Source organism: Mytilus edulis, chromosome 13 (genome assembly GCF_963676685.1).
Source record: "Mytilus edulis chromosome 13, xbMytEdul2.2, whole genome shotgun sequence".
NCBI classification, from domain to species: domain Eukaryota; kingdom Metazoa; phylum Mollusca; class Bivalvia; order Mytilida; family Mytilidae; genus Mytilus; species Mytilus edulis.
Genome location: NC_092356.1, coordinates 8,556,204 through 8,582,808, shown reverse-complemented (window position 1 = coordinate 8,582,808; position 26,605 = coordinate 8,556,204). Strand labels below are relative to the sequence as shown.

General features: G+C 31.1%; 2 protein-coding genes across 9 annotated transcripts in view; both read left to right on the top strand.

Annotated features, from left to right (window-relative positions):
* LOC139501889 (uncharacterized) overlaps window positions 1-22,243 on the top strand; it is a 51,665-nt gene extending 29,422 nt beyond the window's left edge. For 5 of the 8 annotated variants that reach the window (XM_071291130.1, XM_071291127.1, XM_071291131.1 and 2 more), the window contains 15 exons: window positions 211-274; window positions 1,476-1,635; window positions 2,112-2,262; window positions 2,711-2,859; window positions 8,614-8,670; window positions 9,397-9,575; window positions 11,138-11,290; window positions 11,919-12,120; window positions 12,730-12,819; window positions 13,316-13,482; window positions 14,353-14,400; window positions 16,398-16,586; window positions 17,113-17,192; window positions 17,932-18,036; window positions 21,754-22,243. In XM_071291130.1, the coding sequence (XP_071147231.1) occupies window positions 211-274; window positions 1,476-1,635; window positions 2,112-2,262; window positions 2,711-2,859; window positions 8,614-8,670; window positions 9,397-9,575; window positions 11,138-11,290; window positions 11,919-12,120; window positions 12,730-12,819; window positions 13,316-13,482; window positions 14,353-14,400; window positions 16,398-16,586; window positions 17,113-17,192; window positions 17,932-18,036; window positions 21,754-21,926 (1,967 nt within the window). In that variant the 3' untranslated portion in view covers window positions 21,927-22,243. Of the gene's footprint in view, window positions 1-210; window positions 275-1,475; window positions 1,636-2,111; window positions 2,263-2,710; window positions 2,860-8,613; window positions 8,671-9,396; window positions 9,576-11,137; window positions 11,291-11,918; window positions 12,121-12,729; window positions 12,820-13,315; window positions 13,483-14,352; window positions 14,401-16,397; window positions 16,587-17,112; window positions 17,193-17,931; window positions 18,037-19,380; window positions 19,556-21,753 lie in introns of those variants that run through there. The other 3 variants (XM_071291133.1, XM_071291132.1, XM_071291134.1) reach the window with 2 other exon arrangements.
* On the top strand, window positions 4,995-7,777 carry LOC139501890 (piggyBac transposable element-derived protein 4-like). Its single transcript, XM_071291136.1, has one exon. The coding sequence runs from the start codon at window positions 5,371-5,373 to the stop codon at window positions 7,135-7,137; it is 1,767 nt and encodes a 588-aa protein (XP_071147237.1). The 5' UTR covers window positions 4,995-5,370; the 3' UTR covers window positions 7,138-7,777.
* Window positions 22,244-26,605: the final 4,362 nt, after the last annotated feature.

Genomic DNA, 26,605 nt, shown 5'->3' with positions numbered 1-26,605 from the left:
ATTCTCATTTATACAGCATTTGGTTGTTGCATAGAAATGTTAAGTTTTAATTTGATTATGCCTTCTAATTATGCAGTTTTCTTACTTTATAGAAATTTGAGTTATTCTTTGTAAAGTTTACAAATGAGTAGGTCCCCATGAGAATAGCAAATTTAAAAAGGGAAATGTTTGATAGGCTATTGTAATATGTTTGTTTTGTACTTTCAACAGGTAAAGAGGACTACATCTTGCCTGACCCAGGAGTTGATGATAAAAAAACAGATATTGTTAATGGGTTAGTTCCCTTTTATTTAAACTTTTAGAATAATTTTAAAGGCAAGAATGGTGCCTAGAAGAGTACAATAAATGATGGAACTGAGTATTTCTGTTTATTTAAATTTTATTTAATTTTGGATGTAACACGTCTTCTGATTGGCTGCAAATGTTTTGTCTATTAGCTCATAGACATTATTTTGTCATGTGACAATGAAGTCATCAACGTTTTTTCATGATTTACTCTATCTCAAAATGGAATTTAGAATTAAATTATAAGGAATGACTGTAACATTTTTTCTGTCTATTCGAAATAACACCAATTCACAATTTACAATTATTCAGTGTGCATCACATTTTTTATGTTATTTCTTCATGGACAGAAATTAAATAACACATCAGGTAGTTAATGTACATCCCAAGACTTTTTAAATTTGCTGTTTGTGAAAATAAATACACAAAAAATATGAACATTGGATTTAATATTAGAACTGAGAATGGAAACATGGAATGTGTCAAAGTAAAAAACAGTTGAAGGCGACCCTAAATACCAAAGTGTGTGATTCAGGCTCCTTAGGGTTTATTGTTTAGTACACCAACCATACTTCATATTTTTATTGGCTTTCAACATACATTATCTGTTTATCAATTCAATAGGAAAATGCTTATAGCCAAAATAGCCAAGGAAAATTAAGAACAAATTGTCAATTTAAAACCATTTTGTAAAGAAAATTATTTAGATATCTTGAATAATTTTGATTTGAGAAAAGCTATTACAAAATTCAGGATTTCTTCTCATAGATTCAAAATTGAAACTGGGAGGTATTTCAAATTAGAAGTTCATCAAAGAATTCAAGCTACATGTGATTTACCTCTTATGGAAATAAAAAATATTCCAGTCCATACCTGCCAACTGTCACTATTAGTGGGGGATTTCCCCCATGGAGGCTCCCAAATTGAAATTTTGAAAGAGCAATTTTGTCTACAATTTAAAAAAAACAATTAATTGTACAATGACTATAGGCTTATAAAAGTATGAAGAAGCCAAAAAACAACATTAGAATATATTTGCAGGTCCCCTTGAACGTTTTTTAGGACTATGACAGCCATCTTGCAGGCAAAACCCCCATGGGCATTTTGAAAAGTTGGCAGGTATGCCAGTCTATTCTAAAGAGTGCATATTAAATAACAGATATAAATGGAGATACTTTTATTTGTTACAGGAAACAGCCATTGGACAAGAGGCCATCATCGGGGTACTTAAGATTTGGTGATATATCAGGAGAATCCAGTACTGATATACAAGCACCCTTCAGTCATCTGTATAAATTCAAAAATCAGTTAAAAGATGACGATGAAGGCAATCAACTCTATATTGAACTGGTTTGTGTTGTTTATGTTTAATTTCTTATTCACTTTGTAATAATAGAAAAATCATGAACATCTTAAATATAATTGTATATGGTCTTACGATAGTTTGTATCAGATATTGATTGAGTAGCCAAACTTGAGTTAAACATTTCTTACTAACATCCAGGATTTTTCATGTGATCAATTGTATAAATTCCAGTGTGAAAACTAAATATTCCTTAATTTTTCCAAAACTTTTATTAATTGTTTCATTATTAAAATTTTATAGGAAATCTTTCCATCAAATGTGTAAGTGTACTTTTTTGACAAAGCAAGTCAGGTATTGGTTAATTTATTTCTCTTATTGTTAATTTTTCTATTATCTATACAAAAATATTGGAAGAAAAGAAAAAGATTATAACTGCATATTATTTTCCTGAACAATGACAAAAGTTATTTAAAAATTACCCATGTATTCACAAAGTTTCTTTTAACTCTATACTTCACAGAATGACGACATGTTGTATGGTACAATGGACAGAAGATATACCACCAAGTTTGAGTCAGAGCCTCTCTATCAAGTTTATAACAAGGATAAAGTAACAAGAGCCAGTAGAAAGTTCACTCCTGCTATTTCCAGTGATAGTGAGGTTGAGTCGGGTACGTTTAGAAAAAAATAGTTTAAAAAAATAAATACCAAACTCCAAGGAAAATTCTAAACAGAAAGTTCTTCAGCAAATGATTGATTGATTGTCAGTTGCTTAACGTCCAATGGTCTAAGCAAGTGACAAAAAAGATCAAACACATCAAACAAACGAATGGATAACAACTGTCATATTCTGGTTTGTTACAGGCATTTTCTTATGTAGAAAAGTGGATTAAACCCGGTTTTGGTCGAGGCTACGACTTCTGTTGCAAAAGCGAGACATAGTGATCCTACATTCTGTCGTTTTGGGGTCAGTCACAAATATTCACTTCATTGTTTTTAACACTCATTGTTTATTTGTTTTTTACTCCTTCAAAATATAAATAATATAATGGTGTTATTTTAAAAAAGTATGTTGATTAGAGAACCAAGTTTGTATAGTATAATATTTTTGTGTTTTAGGAGATGAAGGAATATATGAAGCAGTGGATGAGATACTAGAGAAAGCTAAAGGTGACCAATCAATGCCAGATAAACCTAAGATGTCCACGTTAGAGATGTTTGGTAAAACTGGGTCAGTACTCAGAGCTCTGTGGAGTGAAATGCCAGAGGTAAGGGAGATAATCATGTTAGGGACATTTGGTATAATATAAAATTGCATACCTGTCAACTGACCTGTATTCTGCAGGTGTGACCCGAGATTTTCACAATTCTGAGGGATCACCCGGGACACCCGCTGGGTCACTGAATAACCTGGGAATTTAAAAAATGACCTGTTTTCACCTGGATTTCTTAGCCTTGAGATTGATTTCATAAGTGATTTTCCTTTGAAATATCCACAAATTCGTTATTCTTCCATCAACAGAAGTTCAGCTACCTGTGTAAACTGTCAAATTAAGTGACCCATTAAGTGCATGGCTTCACTTGACAGCTTTGGTTTCGAACACACTGTTAATTAACACCAATTACCTCAGCTTTAGGTCTTAAATAAATTTCACTGTTGTCACGATTTACAAACATTTTCCAACTTGAGTTACTTCCCCTTTTTTGTCACCATTCAAAATTTTTCCTTATATTTACGTTTTTGGGGTAAAAAAGATTAAATCTACTACTAATAGAATTCAAATACATATTGAAATATAATTTTTCATTAAATTCATACCTTAATATAATTATAAAAAAAAGTTGAAAATTATTTCTATACATGTACTTCCTTTAACAGTTTAACTTTATTTTACTATACTCTAATTACAAACATCTAATGAAAAAACTGTTGAGCAAGGCTTGAAAGGCTGAATAGCCAGACACAACTTGAGGGTGAAACACTTTACATAGAAAACAATGTAGAAATGTTAATTATTTCATCACCAAAAGGAGAGGAAAGTTATCAAAAGCTTTTCAAAGTGCAATGAAATAATGAGTATTAAAATTTTAAATTACTTAACCAAGTGAACATGTTTTGGAAACTTTTATTTTAATTATAAAAAAAAAGTCCCCTAATTACTGAAATTTAGCTTGAAAAAGTTTGTACGGGTTATGACCTGAGATTTCATTCTTCAATGCAGGTCATGACCTGCATTTTCATCATCACAGGTTAACAGGTATGAAATTGAGATTCTAATGCAAAACTTTTGTTAAATTCATTTTGATTGGATAACATCCCTTATTTTCATGACATCAATTGACGATTGGTGCTATGAAAAAGTATGGGCAAATGCAGACAATATATGACAGATTGTTTTCTGTCCCTTTCATTAGAATGGTGACAAAAATTTACTGGTGATTTTAAGTCATTACATTAGTTTATTGTGAAAGAAATTAGTCCATTAAATTTTAAAAAGACATATAATTCTTTAAGATGTGAAACCCTCCAAAATTATGTTTTTTATTGGTGTCTAAGCAAAAATTAACGAATATGTTTGTTATGCAACGAAAAAAATATTTATGAATTTATCTTACTGTTAACCCTTGTCATGCGGGGGCCGTAATATTACGGCCTTGAAACTTCTCCAGTCTCGTGCGGGGGCCGTAATATTACGGCCTCAATGAAAAATGGCGCTTCACATTTTTGGTGTCAGAATTAAGAAGTATGAAAACAAATTACTCCAATTTCAAATACTGTCTTTTGTAGAAAAGAGTTAAATCTTTCATCACGATACAAATTTTGAATTTGTGTTGACAAATAAATGAAAGAAACGAAAGAATGTGGGTGGGAATTACCTTGCAGGGTTTCATACGAATAAATTGGGAAATACCCATTTCCCAATAGACGTTTTTTGGGGCCAACAGCAATAAAATTATAAGTATAACAGTGGGAAAACCATAACATTGTCTTTCATGAGCATCGCTTTAACTTTTAAAAATTGTATACTTTGTCAAGGTAATTTTTCGACAAACCAAAACAAGCACTTATTTTTAGCATCCAATCAGTTTCGATTGACGTAAGTTTGACACAGAAATGATTGACTAAGAAACAATCGGATTTCAATAAAAACAGTATTTTTGAAAACTTATATTATTTAAAATATCACCAAAATTTTGTTGTACAAAAAATCTGCGATTTACCCAAAAAAAAGAATGGTATTTTATGGGCAGTCTATTTCTGGATCATAAAAAGTTGAAAACGAGGCATTTCACAGCGAGCACCTTGTTTCATGGGATTTCCCAATGCAGTTGCATGTAGATTCACCGTGTCTTTGTGCATTAAAGGTTGCATTTTTCGTGGAATAAATTGTGTTATGAGTGTATCTGTATTAAAATGTGCTAAGAACATTATTTAATAATTTTCCTCAATCTAAATAAAGACGGTGCAAAGGCAAACATGAAAATTTGCAAGTCGTGTGCAAATCGTCAGTAGTCGTGTGCAAATCGTCAGTAGTCGTGTGCCAGTCGTACGAAGTGCACATCGGATTTTGATCAATAGAAGTTCAAATTAATTATTAAATTTCATTAAGAATTATATATTTAAGTTAATTTTCTGCTTTTCAAAAGTATTTGTGAAGAAAAACATGTCAGAAACTGTAAAACAAAACACTTTAACAAACTTTATAAACATCCGGTGTAAAAAAGATCATGTGACACCATAGTTTACATTGGCAACGAGGCATTCTTTTAATACATAAATGGCAGATAACCTTAATTTCGGGGAATACTTAGATGAAATATTTGCTGATGAAGATAGTGATTATGAATTTGAAGGATTTGACCTAGATGATGTTAATGAAAACCCTGAAGTAGTTATAAACGAGCGCATTACAAACGAGAACTGGGTTGCAGGGGAACATGTCCCACTACCATTGAATTTCAGTGGATCACAGGGTTTCTTCAGAGAAATAAATGATAAAACATCTCCCATAGAATATTTTGAAAATTTTATAAATGATCAGGACATTCAAGAAATAGTCCAAGAGACAAACTTATATGCAGCTCAATCTATTGCATCCAAAAATGTGAGTGCATATTCAAGATTTAATAAGTGGATTGACACAACCTTAAATGAAATGAGGCGGTTTATTGCCCTATTATTTACCATGACTCTTGTTTGTCAGTTGGACATAAGTGAATACTGGACTACCGACCCAGTTACATCAACACCATTTTTTAGAGACATTATGGCACGCAATCGTTTATATCTCTTGTTAACATTCTTTCATTTGAACAATAATGAGAACAATATACCTAGAGGACAAGATGGCCATGACCCATTGTTTAAACTTGGAACACTATATCATAACATATTACATAGATTTCAATCATATTATTACCCAGGCCAAAACTTAACCATAGATGAATGCATGGTTCCATGGCGAGGAAATTTGTCATTTAAAACTTACAATCCTGATAAACCGAGCAAATATGGACTCAAGGCATATATGTTGTGTGACTCGAAAAACGGATTTTGTTCTAAATTCAAACTATACACTGGAAAACCACTAATACCACATAGTTCAAACGGGGCAACCTACGACCTTACAATGGACTTGCTAAGGGGACATTTTGGAAAAGGTCATATACTCTATTGCGACAATTATTACAGCTCTCCACAACTATTTTCCGATCTTTGGGAACTTGGTGTTGGTGCTACAGGTACTGTTAGACCAAACAGAAAAGGTGTACCTGATGAATTAAAAAACTTAAAATTGAGAGCAAAAGGAGAAACAGCAGTGGTAAATAAAGGACCCTTAAACTTGACAAAATATTTAGATCATAAACCTGTTTATATGCTATCCACAGTCAGCACATCCGAAAACATAGACACAAATAGGAAAGACCCTTGGACTGGGGAAAATATAATTCGTCCAAAAGTTGTATTTGAATACAATTCTAAAATGGGTGGCGTTGATCGATCAGATCAAATGATTTCCTATTGTAAAATTCCTATTAAAACATTGAAATGGTGGAAAAAGGTAATATTCCACATGTTCTCAATGGCAGCCTTGAACTCATATTTAATTTACAAAAGTACAACTACTGAAAGATCACCCTTATTGTTTAGGAATTATCGTAGAAAATTGATTAAACAGTTAATTGAAAAATCCAATGATGTTGGACTACATGAAGCTAAAAAATCAGCTGGCCGTCCCTCTGGTAAACAGTTAAAAAGACATTTCGCAGAAAAAATTATTCCAACTGGAACAAAACTAAATTTAACTTGTAGGTGCATAGTGTGTACACCTGCAGAAAGAGAACTATTAGCCTCTGCAGGAGAAAAACGTAGAAGGCCAGGACGTGACACTTCCTTTAATTGTGCAGAGTGCAATGTTGCGCTTTGTATTGATCCTTGTTTCAAGCTCTATCACAAATACAAAGAGTACAATCTCGCTTACAAAAGGCAAAAACTTGCAGCTGAGGCAGCCCGAAATGTAAATGAAAATAATACAGAGGAATGAAGCCAATTTGTTGTCTAACACTTATTTTAATGATTAAATAATTTGAATGTATTGAAATGTTCAAGTTGTGAAGTTGATCTTTAAATGTTCAATTTTAAAATATATTTTCTCTGCATAATTAACTTATTATTTAATCATTTTCATATTTAAGTATATGAACGGACTACAATTTGAGGTTCAGGACAAATATCAATCAACAAAAACATGACATTAATATCTTTATTCTGGTCATATGGGTTTCTCTACGTCTTGTGTGCAGACAAGGCATCCAACATGTCTCATCTGTTTCTTCAGTCTGGTGTGAAGACAAGGCATCCAACTAATACACAATGTGTTCATAAAATGTAACGCATTTAAAAAAAAATAGGTTCTCTAGATTTGTTGTACGGTATTGGATTTGTTATTGTTGTTGGGTTTATAAATGATGCTCCTCCACTCCTGTTTTGTGACTTAATTCAGTTACATCATATACATTAATTAATTGGTTAGTTTGAATTTGTTTGTATAAAGATACCTTCACTGATTTGTATTCTATTGGGGAAACAAGGAGTTGTGTTTTGCAGTGAAGTTGCTTATTAGATATTGACTTAGGTATGTGTACTGGTATTTGGTTAAATGCATAAATTTGAGTTTTCTGAGAAAAAAATCACCAAGATAATAAAAACATGCAAGAAATATAACTGCAACAAAACAAAGAACATTTTTTTCACTAAAGAAGGCTCAGATACATGTATCTGCAATTACTATTTAGTTTGATTTCATCGGCTTACTTGAATTTATATTATGGTTGACATGGTAACCCTTTCCTCTTATTAAAAATAAGTTTAACAACAGGAACCATTTACACTATTTTACTGAATGAAAAAATAATAATTTGTTAACCTGTAATTTTTTTTTTTTTTTTTTTTTTTTTTTTTTTTTACTTTAGTAGTTGCTTTTTACCAACTAAAGTAATTATCATGGATATAATTAAGCACATCTACTGAACTCTATTTTAAAATCAGGATATATTTATTATTTCTTTCATTTTACATTAAACTGGGATGTCTGAGCAACTTATATAACACATGAAACTATGCATATGTTGAAAAAAATCATAATTTTAATCATTGAACTGATACCATGGCAACCATTTTTTTTCAAAATGTACAAATAAGTAAAAATGACATATTAAAAAAAAGTGATGATATTACAAACATTTTCTGAAAACAATTCAGCATGGTAAGGGTTAATTGTTATTTTAGAATTCTATCAATGTCAAACACTAAATAGTTTTCATCTTAGTCTAAAAAATGTTGCTAATAAAAGTAACAGAATGGAATAAAAAGGGAATAGGGTGTATTCTTTTTTTTCCAACGTTCTAGCCAATTTTCTTGTTTTGTGCAATGTTGTTATATGCATTGTTATTTGTAGAAATGTACCGTCTTAGACTTTGGTTCTAGTGCCAGATTTTTATTTGGTTTTTTTTCCTTTTAGGTAAAAGAAAGTGGATTTTTAAATTCAATATCAAGTCAAGAAAGGAAGATACAAGAGGTAAAGTGTTGTTCATTGTGTAAATAAGAAAAAACATGAAAAGCTTTTATTTATTTTCAATACTGAAGTTGTGAGGTCGAATCCCACTCGTGCGGGTGCACTTGACTCAAATCTTAATTGACTATATGATTGTCAGGTTTCCTATCGAAGGTAGGTTGTTTTTCTGGGCACTCCGGCTTCCTCCACAAATAAAAACTGGGCCACTACGAAATAGCCTAAATGCGGTGCTTAAAATTGGCATTAAAACACCAAAAATGAAAATGAAATAAATATTTTGATTTAAAAGTTGATTGCTAGGAACATCTTATAAATATATATTATGAAAAAAATATGTAACATTTTCTTTTTCTTTACTTTTAGGCCATGTTTGAAAACATCACCTCTGAAGCCTCCTATCTGAAGAGTTTAAATATTTTGTTTTCTTTACTTTTAGGCCATGTTTGAAATCATCACCTCTGAAGCCTCCTAACTGAAGAGTTTAAATATTTTGTTTTCTTTACTTTTAGGCCATGTTTGAAATTATCTCCTTTAAAACCTCCTAACTGAAGAGTTTAAACATTTTGTTTTCTTTACTTTAAGGCCATGTTTAAAATCATCACCTCTGGAACCTCCTAACTGAAGAGTTTAAACATTTTGGTTTTTTTTACTTTTAGGCCATGTTTGAAATCATCACCTCTGGAACCTCCTAACTGAAGAGTTTAAATATTTTCTTTTCTTTACTTATAGTCCATGTTTGAAATCATTACCTCTGAAGCTTCCTATCTGAAGAGTTTAAATATTTTGATTGACACATTTCTGAAGTCACAGGAATTCTCTGCTGAACTGTCGGATAAATGTGTCATCAATCGCCAAGAGAGACATGTGTTGTTTTCTAACATTGGTGCTGTTAGAGAGGCAAGTGAAAGGTAAGGAGCTGTTACCCACTTCAGAAAAAACAGATTTTGAAACAAATTTATTAGGTCGGCCATGCCAAATAATTTTTATGGTTCACGGATAACGACTTTTTTAAAAAGGGATGACAAAGGCATGGTATTTAAATTTTGTAATTTTTTATTTTGACCAGTATTTTTTTTTATCACTATTCCTTCATGTGTGGAAAAAAAATCAGAGGAATAAAATCACAGTTTGAACCTGCAGAAGACAAATAACTAGTCTGCAAAACATTCTCACAGAAAGCCAATTTATTAAGAACAACACAATTTCAATTCTTAACTAAGGATGAATGTGTACATTATTCCATAAATGACCTCCCATGAGATTAACTACACAAAACGGGATAGATGTCAACCACACTAGATGCTGTTACCATTCAAGAAACCGCTAAACCGCAAGATTCGTACTTCACTGTCATTTTTCTTTGTACAATTGTCCTGATGATGCCTATCTACTAGGCGAAACATGTAGACCCAATAAACAGATACTATGCGGTAAAAACATGAGTGTTGTTGTCTTTATTGTCGACATATTCTTTATTTTCAAGATGACTGTGAATACCTAGCAGTATCCATTGTTTTTACCCTACCGCACAATCACCACACAAGGTGTTGGTTCACTCGTATTTTTATTATTCCATAAAGTACATCTTGAACTTCTTTTTTTTTTGGCAGAACATGAGGTTGTACACATGCTTTGTCTGGTTTTCTTTTATTAGTGATTTTTTAATTTCTAATACCAAATCATGAACGTGCTTATTTCTACTAACAATAATTAGATAATCGCAACCAAAACACCTTTAAGGGGGTTCGCGGGTCTAAATCATTTATATAGGATTTCTCTATATTTTTCTATAAATGAACTTTATCTTATAGTTAATAGAAAATAAAAATAAAAAAGTGTGGTCACCGTTCATTTGCGCTCACAATCTGCCTTCGAAAGAAGCATACATTTGTGTAAAGGTGGTTGAAATAATAGGAGAAATATAGGTAATATCGAAATAAAAAAAGAAATTTATTACAGAAATCGCTCAAATTTTACAATAATTTAGTTTAAGTACAGCTTATATGGAAATTATATTAAAAAATATATGTCACCGATGAGTTAAAAAAGATATTTCAATTTTAAAGCCAAAAAAGGGCATTTTTCCACCAAAGGGAGATAATTTAGAACTTTTTCAATGATGTACACATTTTAAATGTCATCTGGGGCCAACACAAATTGATTGTTTTGAATTATTTTTGTACCATATGATAAAGTAACAACTACAAAAGGTAATAAATAAAATTTGTAGTGAAAAACAAATGTTTAATTTTTTCTGAAATTTTTATACCCTCGAGCCTCCTTAATATAGGTGGACAGAAATCAAGCGACTTTAGTCTTGGATGATAATTGTCTCTTTGGCAATCATATCACCTCTCACTATTTTTATATGGATTATATTATTGGAGATGGAAGGCTACACATGTCTTCACTTGAGAACTCAAACTTTTCTAAACTATGATTTATATTTATTTATTTTGTTTATTTGTAGTTTTTTATCTGATTTAGAAGCCCGATGGCAGAAGTCTTGTTTATTGTCTGATGTCTGTGATATAATATACCTCCATGGTATAAACAAATTTGAATGTTACGTCTGTTACTGTAGCAACCAAACATTCCAAGAACGAGCCATTCAGGAACTTGTGTAAGTATATAAGAGTTAAACAAAGGATATTGGGTTTCCATCAATGACACAAAATTAGTATATTCACAACAAACAAACAAAAAACCACAAAAAGCAAAGGAACAGTGCTGTTCTTCATCTTAAAGTTACATTTTGTTTCTGTAGTAATATGAGTTCTCTTTGTAATTTTGCAATTGATCCTCTCAAAAAGAACAATGGAAGAACTGATGTAAAATTTGTCTGTAATTCCCAAAATTGTTATTTGGTGAAGAAACTTATACACAATGCTTATAACCATAAAACACAGATCAAGTGTGAATTTTGTTGGCGTCACTTATGTTGTTCTAGAGTTATGTCCCTTAATAAATGGATAAATTTTTGAATTTTTCATTTCCATTCTCTAACTAAATACCTCCATCTCATACACAATGCTTATTACCACAAAATACAGATCAAGTTTGAATTTTGGTGTTATCACTTTAACTGTTCTATAGTTATTCCCTTTTACAAAATAAAATATAATTGCTGAATTTTTGGTTCCATTCTCTTAACTATAGTTTGCCTCAACCAAATTATCTAAAAATTATATCACAGGAAAATGGCTAAAAAACATTTCACTATAATGTTTACTTAATTTTCTTTATAACAGCAAAAGACAGGAATTTAATGAGGCCTTAAGAAGAATAGAGAGAAGTCCTGAATGTCAGGGTTTACCTATGACTTCATTCCTGTTACTGCCGATGCAAAGGATAACACGATTACCACTTCTTGTGGATGCAATTTGTCATAGACTGTCTCCAGGGACAGAGAGACATAAATCTGCTTCCAGGGCATTAGATGCTCTTAGTCGGGTAAGTGATATAACAAACAATTTCATAACACTATAAAGGTGTTTAATATCCATATAAAGAACCATGTATTATGTATGATAATGAGCATTATGTTTTTTGGTCTGTGCTTCCTTTGGTCTATCCGTCCATCTTTCCTGCTTCAGGTTTAAGTTTTCGGTCAAGGTAGTTTTTGATGAAGTTGAAGTCTGATCTACTTGAAACTTAGTACACATGTTCCCTATGATATATTCTTTCTTATTTTAATGCCAAATTAGAGTTTTGACCCCAATTTTTACGTTCCACTGAACACAGAAAATCATGTGAGTAGTGGGGCATCCATGTACTTCACACATTCTTGTTCAATTAGTTTTTCAGTACAGAAAGGTCATCAGTATGAGGACTCAATTATAGACTTAGGAAAATTTTGAATGGAAAACTGACAGAACATTGGACTAGTACCTAGCCAAATATAGACTTTTTACATTGATTCTGTTGAAAACCCCATGAATCACTTTATTTTAGATGTTGCTCACCTGGATCAAGATAAAAAAAAAAAAAAAAAGGATTATTATTTCATAGTATTTCATTTAGCTATTTGAGGTAATTCTAGACATTTATGTCGTGTTTCAGGTTGTGAAAAAATGTAATGAAGGAGCCAGAAGAATGCAGCAAACTGAACAAATGTGTTTAGTGGTACAGAACTTAGAGTTCAAGGTCAAGGTAAGATATCAAACATTTCAAGGTCAAGGTAAGACATCCAGCATTACAACTGTAAAAAGTTGTACAGAAGTTATGAGTTTAAGGTCAAGATAGGACACCACATCTTCTTTTTATATGTACAGAACTTGGATTCTAGGTCAAGGTAAGACATCAAAACATTAAAACTATAATAAATTGTACAGAACTTAGAGTTCAAGGTCAAGATAAATCATTAAACATATCAAATAAGTTAAAAAAGAACTGCCATGATAAGTTAATTTTAGATAGAAAACAGAATGAATGTAAAACATTTTTCTGACCCTTTTCAAACAGTTGTAAAGTATAATCAAAGATACATTTTTCCAAACAAGAAACATACTAGCATTCATAATGTTTTAGGTATAAACTGCATCTTTATTTTCTTTGTCATTTTATGATTCTTATATCCCATAACAAAATGACAAGGGCAATGAAATAGATTTTTTTTTTTTAAACTATTGTCTAATTTTAATTTTAGGAAATTCCTTTGATATCAGCTTCAAGATATCTGGTCAAACAAGGGGAGCTAACCAGACTAGTAACAGAGACATCAAGTCGTCTCCCCTTTGGTAAAGGGAAACCCAGTAAACAATCCATTTACCTGTACTTATTTAGTGATTTATTATTAGTCAGTAAAAAGAAGGGGTAAGTTTATAACTTTTTGTAAAGATAGATAACAAATCAACTTTAAATAAACACATGTTTAATCATTTATTTTAAGTCAAAGTACTTGAAAATCACCAAAAGTTAAATAATTAAATAACTTTAACATTTCATAATATATGTAGTACATATAAATGACATCAAAAGGACAAAAAAGACTTTTGATATTCAAATTTGAAAAATACAGAAAAGGTACTTTTATTGCAAACTTTGAAGTGTTTTTGTTTAACATGCAACTGCCCTGAGGTTACAATTTGAAAGAGAACAATTAATAAAATGGATATTTTAAAAGGGGTGATATTAAACCCACCTCAAAAACACTGAGTCATTATTAGGGGTGATATCAAATGCACCAATGTATCTTTCTTAAGATACTTGCTACTTGAGTTCTGTCCAATTTCATATTCTGTGAAAAAGTAACCTTATTTTTTGTCATGCTTATTACAACTAACTTAAGTTAGAACATTCATAGTTAGCTGACACATTATAACACATTGTTGGAAGTTCAGTCCGTTGGGACATGAGGTCAATGCTTATTGATGTCCACAATTTTGAAAAAGCTACTGGTATTATTTAGAAACCAACACATTTGTCAACAGACCTCATGCAGACAGAAATGAAATTTGCATGGCATGACCAGCAAATACTACTGTTTTAGAAGCCATGATTTGATAGGATTCATAAGTGATAAACTCATCAGATACCCATTCTGTTGAAGAATATTTAAAAACGAAACTGGTTTTAACTGGTTCTTGGCAGCAGCATCTATTTACAATATGTATTTTTTTCACATATTCACCAAGCTTTAACGTATGCACATCCAATAATTATCATAAATATCCATAATTTCAGAGTTAGATTTTCCTATCCTTTCACACCACAGAATTTAAATTTATTGTTGTAAGTAGTCCCCCCTGCATTGTGAACTATATCATTTGGTTCTCCCTGCATTTTCTACATTACTGTGTAGGTTTCTATGACTTATTACTGGTAAGAAAGTAGTTCTCATTACAATCAAATACCTGCAATATCAAGTGATATTTATATGCTTGTATGCATTCAAATTCACTATTTAAAAATCTGATGCATTCTGGGTCATATTTTTAAATATGTACACTTACATGCTGGGATTGGCTAGTTTTTTAAACATTACTCAAAATTCAATGAAGGACATAACAATATTTTAACTTTGATTCACAAATACTGAAATTACCATTTACAATTCAGAAAGTGCTAATTAACGCATGGTATTTTTTTCAATTTGTAACAAATGTTATACTTGTAAAAAATACAATGTTATGCACAGTTTAAAAGCTTTCAGGCATATAAGACTTGATTGCAGCTTTTTTGTGAGAAATACTGTCTCTCCAGTGATGCCTGCAGTTTTTTATTATTTGTACAATGTTTAAATTTTTGGTACGAGTGTGAATGGAGAAGCTTGTTGTTTCAAGGATACTGTGAAAACATACTAACAACTGAATTAAAAATGAATATTTGAAAAAACTGTGCTTGCTTTTAGAACATGTGATTTTTTTAACAAACTGTAAGTAAAATGAAATAGGCCTGACTAACATATATAAATATTTTGTCTGTTGATTTGTACATTTGCAAGAATTTTGTTTTGACTGAAATTCCATCCTGGACTAATTTATTATTGAATAATCTCTCTTGAATAATGATATCCCTGATTTGTATGATAAGAATGATATCCCTGATTTGTATGATTATAATATGATCAAGCTTTGATATATAACATTTGTTTTCCCTAAAGCAGTCAGTATTGAAATATTTTGAAAAGTTATCTGCTAACTGCATTGCATGGGTTAACTCTGTTCTGAACGTATGAAAACAATGCATTTCTACACAACTTGTTTACTAATGGCAAACAAATCTGTCATTGCATGTATTCATATTGGTTAAATATTTCTTCATTATTTTTACAAATAAAATTCATAACTCTAATTTGTCTTATATTCTATTGAAACATAAACTAAAAGTCAGCTTATCTCATCTGAAAAAGTTGAATTTTTCTAAGATAATTATAAATCTATATTAAAAAGAAGATGTGGTATGATTGCCAATGAGACAACTCTCCACAAGAGACCAAAATTACACAGAAATTAACAACTATAGGTCACCCTATGGCCTTCAACAATGAGGAAAGCCCATACCGAATAGTCAGCTATAAAAGGCCCCTAAATGACCATGTAAAACAATTCATTTTCATGAAAATTTTTCTCCACATTACTTCAGTGAATTTCATCTTGAATATTGATGCTAATCATAATCACATAAAACAATCAGTATCCAGTGGTAAATACTGACTAATGAGACACTAACAGTATAACACTTTAAACAAGAATAATAAATTACAGCTTAAGGTGGTACCTAACACTACAGGGAGATAACTCTGTAAAATCAGCTATATGTTTTAATTACATTGTGTTGTTAAGGGAATGTTAAGCTTCTCAATGATCAAAATATGTGTTTGTCAAACTGTTATATAACCAGTGTAATTTTTCTGATAAAACGGTTGGTTCAAATTTTGTAGAATTTTAATATTTTTGTCAAAGGGTCAAAGTAAATACTTTATCAAAATTTCAAGAAAATTAAACAACCAACTAAATTTTTGTTAAGGTGTTGGGTACCACCTTAACATCATGCTAACTATAATCTCTGGTTAAAGGTTTCGGCACATTTGGGAAATTTCAAATACTTTTATATTTCACATTCACATTTCAAGAACATGCTTAATATCATTAATTTGTATATTTTATACACACACACACATGTATAATATTAATCTCTGCTTCATTATCTTATTGCAGTTCAACATTTAGTCATCTTTTTATATGTAAAGTATAATTTTCTATATCTGTGTTTTAACATTATTCCAGCAATAACCAGTATGTAGTGACAGACTATGCTTTACGTAACGCCCTACATGTTGAGAATGTAGACCACACGGACAAGTCCCGCCATCTTCCTCAGGGGGCACCCAGTGGGTGTAAAAACATATTTGTTGTTGTACTGCTAGAGAATTATGAACACAGACAAGTGGAATTAGTATTAACTTGTAAATCACCGTAAGTTTATGTTTACCTTAGCAGTATTTAGCACAATTTTTTGGAATTTTGGATCCTCAATGCTCTTCAAATTAGTAATTGTTTGGCTTTAAAACTATTTTGATCTGAGCGTCACCGATCAGTCTTTATGTAGACAAAACGCGCGTCTGGCGTATTACATTATAATCCTGGTACCTTTGATAACTATGTTATAATAGAGAGTTTATGAGAAGAGACAACACTGATACATTAGAATGGTGAAGAAAAAAAAAACTTCCTATTATCTTTCTTTTGAAAAATCTCTTTGATTTGCCACATTGTACCTTTTGTGCTTTTGCCATAACTTAATGTCAGTTGCTGTCTGTCCGTCTGTCGTTAATATAAGTCAAGGTGGCTAAATTGTCAGATTCCTTATAGAATTTATTGCACTTTTTTTTTTAATGTCATACCCTGTTATATACTGATGATTGAAAACGCCTGTTTTAGTATAAATGTTCAAAGAGAAAAGTTTCAAAAGACATCAAATTGTTTGCTGATTTTTTTTCAGGAGTGACAAATCTAGATGGATAGATGCCTTAAGTCCTGTTACCAAGGAGACAGACAATGAAAAGATATATGAAGAGTGGGGTAAGTAAATGATATAGTACTAAGAAAACATTATAAAATCTTTATCAAAACAACACGAATCATATGTTTAATATTTATAGTTTGTAACCCAAAACTATTACATATGTTCCTTATGTCATTGTAACTTTTGATTATATCAAAGATGTTTAACATAACTTATAGAAGTAATAGATTTGTCGTTTTAGTTGACTTGGCTACAGGGCCATGTGAACTTTTCTCATTACTTGACATCCATCATCAGTTGTCATCGTTGTCCATTAACTTATACAAAAATATCTTCTCTGTAACTAATGGGCCAAACTTGGTCACATTCATCTTTAAGCGTATTTGTAGATGTTGTAAAATGAATAATATTGAAGATGATTATCATTTTGTGTTGATTTGTCCTGCATATAAAACACTTAGATGTAATTTTTTTCCAAAGTATTATTGTTCATGGCCAAATACACGAAAGCTAATTTTTCTGTTACAAGCTGGGTCAAAAAGCTTAACTCAAAATCTATGTAATTATCTTAAAGCTGCATGGAAACTAAGATTGCAAATTATCAGTTAATATATTATTCATATTATTATAAGTTATCTCTGCATTATTTAATTTATTTAATTGTTCTCTGTATTCTGTCATATTTGTCATATATGTATATACCTTGTATTATGCTAAAACAATGTTGTTGCTAATGCAATAAAGATTCATTCATTCATTCATTTGATAATCTAGCCTTATTGACTATGATTGTAGATTGCCCCCAAGTACAGTGTACAAGGAAGTATATATCAACAGAACCAGACGAGTTATCATTAGAGGAATCAGATGTCGTCAATGTGTTCAAGAAAATGGCAGATGGTAAGTTTATTGAGAGATGTTAAGGAGGTAGACCTAGGTTAAGAGAAATAACTCTTAAAATCCTCAGTACATTTGTGTCAACCATTTTCATAAATATGTTCTAAGCTTCTAGGATACATAGATTATTTCTAATCTGTTTCATGTAAATGCTTAAAATTTATTGACAAACTTGGCTTTTACAAACACATAACTGATTTAAAGAGTTATCTCCCTGAACCGAGGTCTACCCCTTAAAATGCAATGAATTTTATTGGTGGAAATGTTATACTCATAAGAAGTCATTGCATGTAAATACCATAAATATGCATGTGTTGCTATTTTTGTTGTTTAGGAATGGCTTTTACATAGCATTAGACATTAGGTGTTATCAAATTTTATTTGCAGAGGAATTTTTATGAGAACTTTTCAGAGAAATTATATTATCTGAAGGCTGTCAATTTTCTTGTAATAGTTTTCCTGTTGAAATAATCATTTAGATATATTTGTACCTCCCCTCGCTCAATGGCTTCTTTGCTCTGACACCATGTGAAGAAAAAGACTTTTGCATTACTGAGGCAAAGATATGCCACTTTTAAATAATGTTAATTGACCATTTAGACTGCCCAGCTGACCACAGTAGCAGTGAGTACAATACCCCATTAACCTTCTGCTTTAGTGGTGTCTACACTGAAAATCCCTCAACAGAGGCTTGAGTTGTCTAAACCAGGTGATACCATCTTAAAAGTTACTGCATATTTACAAAGGTCACACTTTGGCTTTCTAGGAATATAATAAAAAAAATGAGGAAAAAAATGTGTTTGATATTGATACAGAGTAAAATTGAGTAAATTTAGAGTAAAATTTGGTATAAAATGAAATCATCTGAAGTTAAAGACTCTTTGGCATTACTTTTTGGCATTTTTGCCACGAAAATAATTCCACAGTACACAAAACATAGTGCACAGTGGCAGATCAAGAACTTTTCATAAGGGAAAAGGGGGGGGCCTCTAGTCATGCTTCAGTGATTCCCTTTATAATCAGCCAGACATGTCAGTGATGTCATTGTGGGAGTCAATATTTACAGTTGGAGTTATCTTCCTTTATACATAATTTAAACAATTACATCTACAATTCACAGTATTGCCTTCCCCAATGCTAAAATACATTGCAAATTTTCAATGTTTAATTTTTAGTTTCCATTGCAAAATGAATGCAATTTTTACCCTTCAGTGATCATAAGCATTTTGATTTTAAAATTTTTTGTGGGGTACATTTCAAGAATGAAATACAAGATATCGAAAATAAAGATGTCTTATTTGTAATAACATGAATAATTATTGATATTTATTGATGTACTATTTTCAGAATATTCAGAAGGTATACACACTGCTTACACTTATCACAGCCAAACTTGCTTCATAAGGGTTTTACTATCATTTTGGTATATGGGGTAGAAAGGGTTGTGATCATTCAAAGTAGAAAAAGGATTTTAACAAAATGTTTGATACTACAGCCTAATATTTTGATGCATAGTGTGTGTGTGTTTACTTTATATGATTCTTAACAAATGTTAACAACAGGTTTTGCTGAGTCACCATTAAAATAACTTGAAATAACATTAATGGGTGTGTATGTGTTGTTTGTTTGTGATATAAGTCAAGTTAAACAAATTCATTTTAATTATTATAAATCCTAAAGATGTCAATGTTTCTGGATCAAATTAAAAAATGTCATCAGTGTTCTACTTGAATATTACCTGTCAGTACATTTTGTACTTTCTATTGCTCTGACACCAAGGTTGAGGGTCTGGATGGGGGGTCTGTTATTCTGTAAACATTTAATTTTCACCCCTTTTTTCTCTAATCTTCAAAAAATTAACCCCTTTTTTCTCTAATCTTCAAAAAATTAGACCACATATTTCTCTAATCATCATTTATTTTGCCCGTTATTCTCTAATCTTTATTTTTTTAGGGTATTATTCTTTAATCATTTAACCCCATCCAAACCCTCAAGGTTCCTGGGTATCACAAACATGTTGTATTTTCTATTGCTTTTTTAACCATAAATAATCACTGATGTGATTTCTTTGTTGTGTAAGAAGTTGAACTGTGTCATATTAAATGTGTTATGATATATATATATTATCTCAATGAAGTTTACCCCTCACACCACAATACATGTACTCCTAATTGCTAAATATATATATCACAGTTATCCAGAGCTGCAAAACTTCTTATATTGCTTTGTTTGTTGATTATAGCCGATCTGTTTGTTTCTGTTTTGTGATTGTCTCAAAAGTTCGTAATTAATTTCAACATTTATTTTTTTATGCTCAAAACAAAGCTTAAAACCTTAAAATGGAGACTTAGAGAAAGAATTAGGATTATAAGGGTTCATATCTGAAATAGAAATCCTTGTTTTATACATAATAATAATATATCATAATTTTGCCAACTGAATGTTGTAGGCTCCTTGGAGTCTCTGATTTAAAAGTCAACAATACAGGAAAAACTAGTATATCATAATATTCATGTATGACTGAATCTGGTCATTCTCAGTATGAATAAAAGTGTGGGAATTATGTCTGTATAAGTCTTCGATTATTATTATTTCTTTTACTACTACAAGAAAATTTCTATTTAGTGAAAAGCAGGGCATCTCTTAAATCTTAACTAACACTTATATTTATGTTCCACATACTTCTTTCAGTTCAAGCTTAACTATATTAGTAGAAAACTGTAGTGTGCTTCTTTAGATTATGGTGCAAATAATGGTAATGAAATGATAAACAGCAATGTGTAGTGGTTTTTTGTGATAAACTTACAAATCTCAGGGTAAACTTACAATCTATCAGCATTAAATCTTTACAGTCCAGATTGTATAATGCTGAAACTAGAAAATAAAGACTGAAGGAATATGTAAAGTGTTCTGTGCAAATGGCTAATTTTGCATTCATTAAGCCAACCAACTTTAATTTCATGCTTAAATCACAATTTTATTTTATTTTATTTCCTCTGATGAATGTCACAAAATGCAAGAAATTTGGATGTTAATCTGTACTAGTGGCAGCAGATAGATCTTTTTGTTTTTCAGCTTCATATTGCCAAAATTAGAAGAGCTTGATAATCCATATCTGGCCTCACGGTCAAAAAACTTTCGAGCATGATTTGTGTACTCAGACTCGAAAATCAACCAATCAAATTGCAGGATTTCATGTTTCGAGCATGATTTTTGTGCTCCGAGCACTGACCAAAGTTTTATGCCTTCAAGGCCAGATATACAGTTGCCTTATGGCTGAGAACTGTTTCCGATTAGATTTTCCTCTGAGTTCAGTATTTTTGTGAATTTACTTTTCACAACTCACTTTCATTTTAATTTAGGATGTTTTAAAATAAATCCTTTATCATTTAGAATTTGATCATTAAATCAGACAAAACTCTCCAAGTTTGGCAGATGAAATATGATTATTGTAATGAGGAAGCAGTCCTCAAATCATAACAATTTAACTTTAAATTTGTAGAAAACCCTCAATCCATAACATTATAACTTTATAATTGTAGAAAAACCATGATTTGTCATTGAATGGCCTTTATAGCTCACTACATGGTATAAATGATTATGGGGCCATTTAGTGGCCTCTAGTTGTTTCGAATCTCATCCTTGGTCTCTGGTGCACAGTGGTCTCATTGGTAACTTTTAAATTTTTACAGTCTAATAAATTGCTTTTATCTTTGACAGGTTGGTATGAAGGGGAAAGAATCAGAGATGGAGAAAGGGGCTGGTTCCCAGCCAACTGTACAGAGGAGATAGTCAACTCTCATGTCCGAGCCAGAAATCTGAGATTACGATATAGACTGCTAGCTGCCTCAGAAGAATATTCTTCTTATAATAACATGACTACTAAAGCATAATTAAGAAATATTGTAAAATCAGTGTCTTATCTGCTTCTTCTGAGATTGATTCAGTATCAGTATATGATCTGTTAAGAACCAGTTCAGTTTCTGTGATACTTTTAACATTTGGATTAAGATTTTCTATTTGTGGATTTTGTCATGGCTTTGAAAAGCACTATCAAATTTAAAATGGTATTTAGATACGGCTAATGCATAATAATAGAAAATTGATAAAGTTAATAGCTTAAACCTGATTGCACTTTTGTAATCCATTGACAGAAAACAAGGTCTGGTCCACCGAAACAATTTTAAGGATGAATTATGAAAAATGTGGATTTTTTTCTACATTGTATTGGCTTTTGAGTTTTAATTTGTGATCTTTATTAAATATAAAATTTTGTTACAACAAAATTTGTTTGATTAATGAGAAATGTGCATTTGTTGTATAAAAAGTTTAATTTTCTTTCTTTCTTTTTTTTCAGACTTGTTAAACAATTTTTTTATTTGTTTTTATTTAGTTCTTGACTTTTACAATGTTTTGATTGTCCTATATTTTACTATTTAGTTTTGATTTTTTTTATAAGTCTGTATGATAATACTCCATAAAAAGAAAATTAAGAGACTGGACTGTTTTATATTCTCATAGTGCCATATGTTGGTCCCTATTTTACAGATCTATAATTATTTACTAAAACAACTTTTACACAATTTTTAGCTTGCACGAACCTATGGACAATTTGAGCTATTGCCATAACTTGGTGTCCATCCTGACCATTATAGTCATAAACATCCTCTGTGACCACTGGACCAAAACTCTTGTTTATTTATTAAGTGGTCATTAACCATCCAATAATATGCATATTTTCCATTGTTTTTTATTTTTGAAATTTAAACCACAATTTTGAAAACCAATTAACTGAGCAGAAATCTTCAATGATGGAATAAAAGAATATAAATATGTTAACAGTATGATTAAGTATCTTTGTAACACCAGTATTCATATTGAAATATGAATATATGTATTGCTTAACCTAAAAATGCAAAAGATTAATGAATTATTATTGTGTAAATCATCTTGTATAATTTAAACATGCTTTATGTGCAAATGGTATACTGTGGATTCATTTATTTTCGTGGGTACCAATTTTCGTGGTTTGAAGAAAACTTGCATAATCGTGGGTATTTAATTTCATGGTTTTAACAAAGTATGCATATATTCCTTTAGAAAATTTGCAATTCGTTGAATATTTAAATTCATGGTTTTCCGGTACCCACGAAATCCACGAAAATTGGTATCCAACGAATAATAATGAATCCACAGTACGTAATTATAAGTATTACAGTATTTTGTTACTGGTTCCCTGTATAGGGAAACAGTATCTAGAAACTTTTTTTTACAGAAGCTTGAATTAGGACTTATTTTAAATAGCAATAATTTGTGTTAAGGGGTACAAAATATAGTGAATTGTCTGCTTTTTTTTTTTAGATTGTACAGTTAAAACATATTCAATATCAATGTATTTCATATTGCATAGGACTAAACCAAACATATTTAGAGTAAATCTTTGTGTAATAATTTTTTATACTCAAGAAATGATATTTTTGTTGTAACATATCATGGTGCTTATATATTTATATCTGGTCACTTATTTTTTGTTATTATGAGTTTGTTTTGCATATCTTGAAAAAAAAGACCTCCAAACTAATTTTGCTAGTTTTTCAATGATAAGTAATTAGAAGACAGCTCAGCTGTAAAACTCTCAAGAATGTAGTCTGTTTTGTTCATTTCATTGTGTGTAAAGGATTATAAAATTGGTTGTGAATTAAGGAGGAATATATATATATGTATACTCTAACTAAGAAGATACATAGTTTAGAAATAAATGGGCACATTACTGTAAACCAACTTATTTTCGCGGATATTTATTTTCGCGTTTTAACCTTTCATGACCACTTTACGGCTATTTAATTTCGCGATTTTCTGATTGACTTGATGAAGTTTAAAAAGGAAATATCCAAGCTTTACATATTCGCGACGATTTAAATTCGCATTATTTTTTTTACTCGCGAAAGAAGTCGAAAATAAATCGCTCTCGAAAATAAGTTGGTTTACATTATTATATTGGGAGCAATTATATTTTACTATTACAGACCAAACTGTTGAACAGTGATTTTTACACGGTGTATATTTTTCAGTTTTGATCATTCCACACTTGCTGTTATGAAGTATAGAAATGGCAGAGTTTATCTTGCTACACTATAACTAAAATTATCATCCCAGTACAATAGTGTATATAAGAAAGTTTATCATCCCCATTCATAATTGATGTATATAGATATAGGAAGATGTGTATGGCTGCATTTATTATTCATGTATCAATAAATTTATCATTTGAATGTGAGCTGAATTGGATAAAAATTGACCTTATGCATGTGCTCGTATACATGTACATCTTATGCATGTGCTCGTATACATGTACATGCATAAGACTTTGATTAATTTTGGAATATTCAATTTGAAGTAAAAGATGATTTTTTGTCTGTTTTATAAGGTTCTCTTATTACCTCAACTTTAAAACAGTTACAGAATTTCTGTAGACATTTTTTCAATATATGTTAACACAGTGGCGGATCCAGAAATTCTTTAAGGGAGGGGGGGGGGGCACACTGACTGGCTCCGGTCATGCTTCAGTGATTCCCTAAATAATCAACCTAATTTTTCCCACAAAAGGAGGAGGAGGTACCTCCTAGGAAACCCTCTAAATCTGCCTCTGTAACAGTTCTAGATGTATTGATATTCATTTTTCTATCCAACACAGCTCATGTTATATTGCATTAAGGTATAAAGTTTCAAATGTCAATGCATTATTGCATTTAAGGTAATTATTGGCATCATATGCATTGAGCTTGTATAAAAAGGAACAATTGTAAACAAGATTTAATATGTGTAAATACTATTTGTATAAATTATTGTTGTCATTTAATATACTACATGTACTATGTGTAATGGACTATCCTATTTATTTTATTTGTTTGTAGATTTCTAATGTTTGTTGGTATAAAAATGTAAACTGGAGGAGTTTTCTGCTTTACTCCAGAAAACATCTGAAATTTAAGATTTTAAAATAATTCCTAACAATGTGATCAGACTGGTTTACCTTAAATTAATCCCCCCAAAAATAAAATTGATAAGTAAATCCTCAAATCTGGTTAGTCTACCATGTTCACTAAACTAAATACTTTACAAGACTGGAGTCTTGAGAGGGCTTGTCATTGGAATCTTTCAAAACATTTCATCTTTCAGAACAATTACCTCAGTCATGTTGCAATGTAATTCATATAACCTGTGTAGAAATAATTTTTAACTGGAGTTCTTCTAATTTGATGAATATTCAATCTAGTACTCTTTTCTAAGATAAACAGTGGTTAGCTGTTTGTTCCTTCTGACAGGAGATCAAACACGAACGAGTCTATAGTCCAAGATCAAACATGAGCGAGTCTATAGTCCAAGATCAAACACGAACGAGTCTATAGTCCAAGATCAAACACGAGCGAGTCTATAGTCCAAGATCAAACACGAACGAGTCTATAGTTCAAGATCAAACACGAACGAGTCTATAGTCCAAGATCAAACACGAACGAGTCTATAGTCCAAGATCAAACACGAACGAGTCTATAGTCCAAGATCAAACACTAACGAGTCTATAGTCCAAGATCAAACATGAGCGAGTCTATAGTCCAAGATCAAACACGAACGAGTCTATAGTCCAAGATCAAACACGAACGAGTCTATAGTCCAAGATCAAACACGAACGAGTCTATAGTCCAAGATCAAACACGAACGAGTCTATAGTCCAAGATCAAACACGAGCGAGTCTATAGTCCAAGATCAAACACTAACGAGTCTATAGTCCAAGATCAAACACGAACGAGTCTATAGTCCAAGATCAAACACTAACGAGTCTATAGTCCAAGATCAAACACGAGCGAGTCTATAGTCCAAGATCAAACACGAACGAGTCTATAGTCCAAGATCAAACACGAACGAGTCTATAGTCCAAGATCAAACAGGAACGAGTCTATAGTCCAAGATCAAACACGAGCGAGTCTATAGTCCAAGATCAAACACGAACGAGTCTATAGTCCATTACATATAATATACATATCTCTGTTGTTACAGTTTGTAAAACTACTTTCATTTTCCCATGTGTCAAATGTTGTTTTACTTTTTTTTGCTGTTGTTATCATTATTTTTTTATGATCATTCTTATAATTCCTATGTCATGTGATATGTGATTGTTCTAATGTCATGTGATATGTGATTGATCCATGTCATGTGATGTGTGATTGATCTATGTCATGTGATATGTGATTGTTCTAATGTCATGTGATATTTGATTGACCTATGACATGTGATATGTGATTGATCTATGTCATGTGATATTTGATTGATCTAATGTCATGTGATATGTGATTGATCTATGTCATGTGATATTTAATTGATCTAATGTCATGTAATATGTGATTGATCTAATGTCATGTGATATGTGATTGATCTATGTCATGTGATATTTCATTGATCTAATGTCATGTGGTGTTTTGTTGATGCTTTTAGTCACGATTTTGTTCTGTTAAGATTATCATTCCTCGATTATGATTGTATATATGATATTTGTAAATTATTATGTTCCTATGTG

Coding starts and splice junctions, on each gene's coding strand:
- LOC139501890 (XM_071291136.1), top strand. CDS start 5,371: ATGGCAGATAACCTTAATTTCGGGGAATACTTAGATGAAATATTTGCT.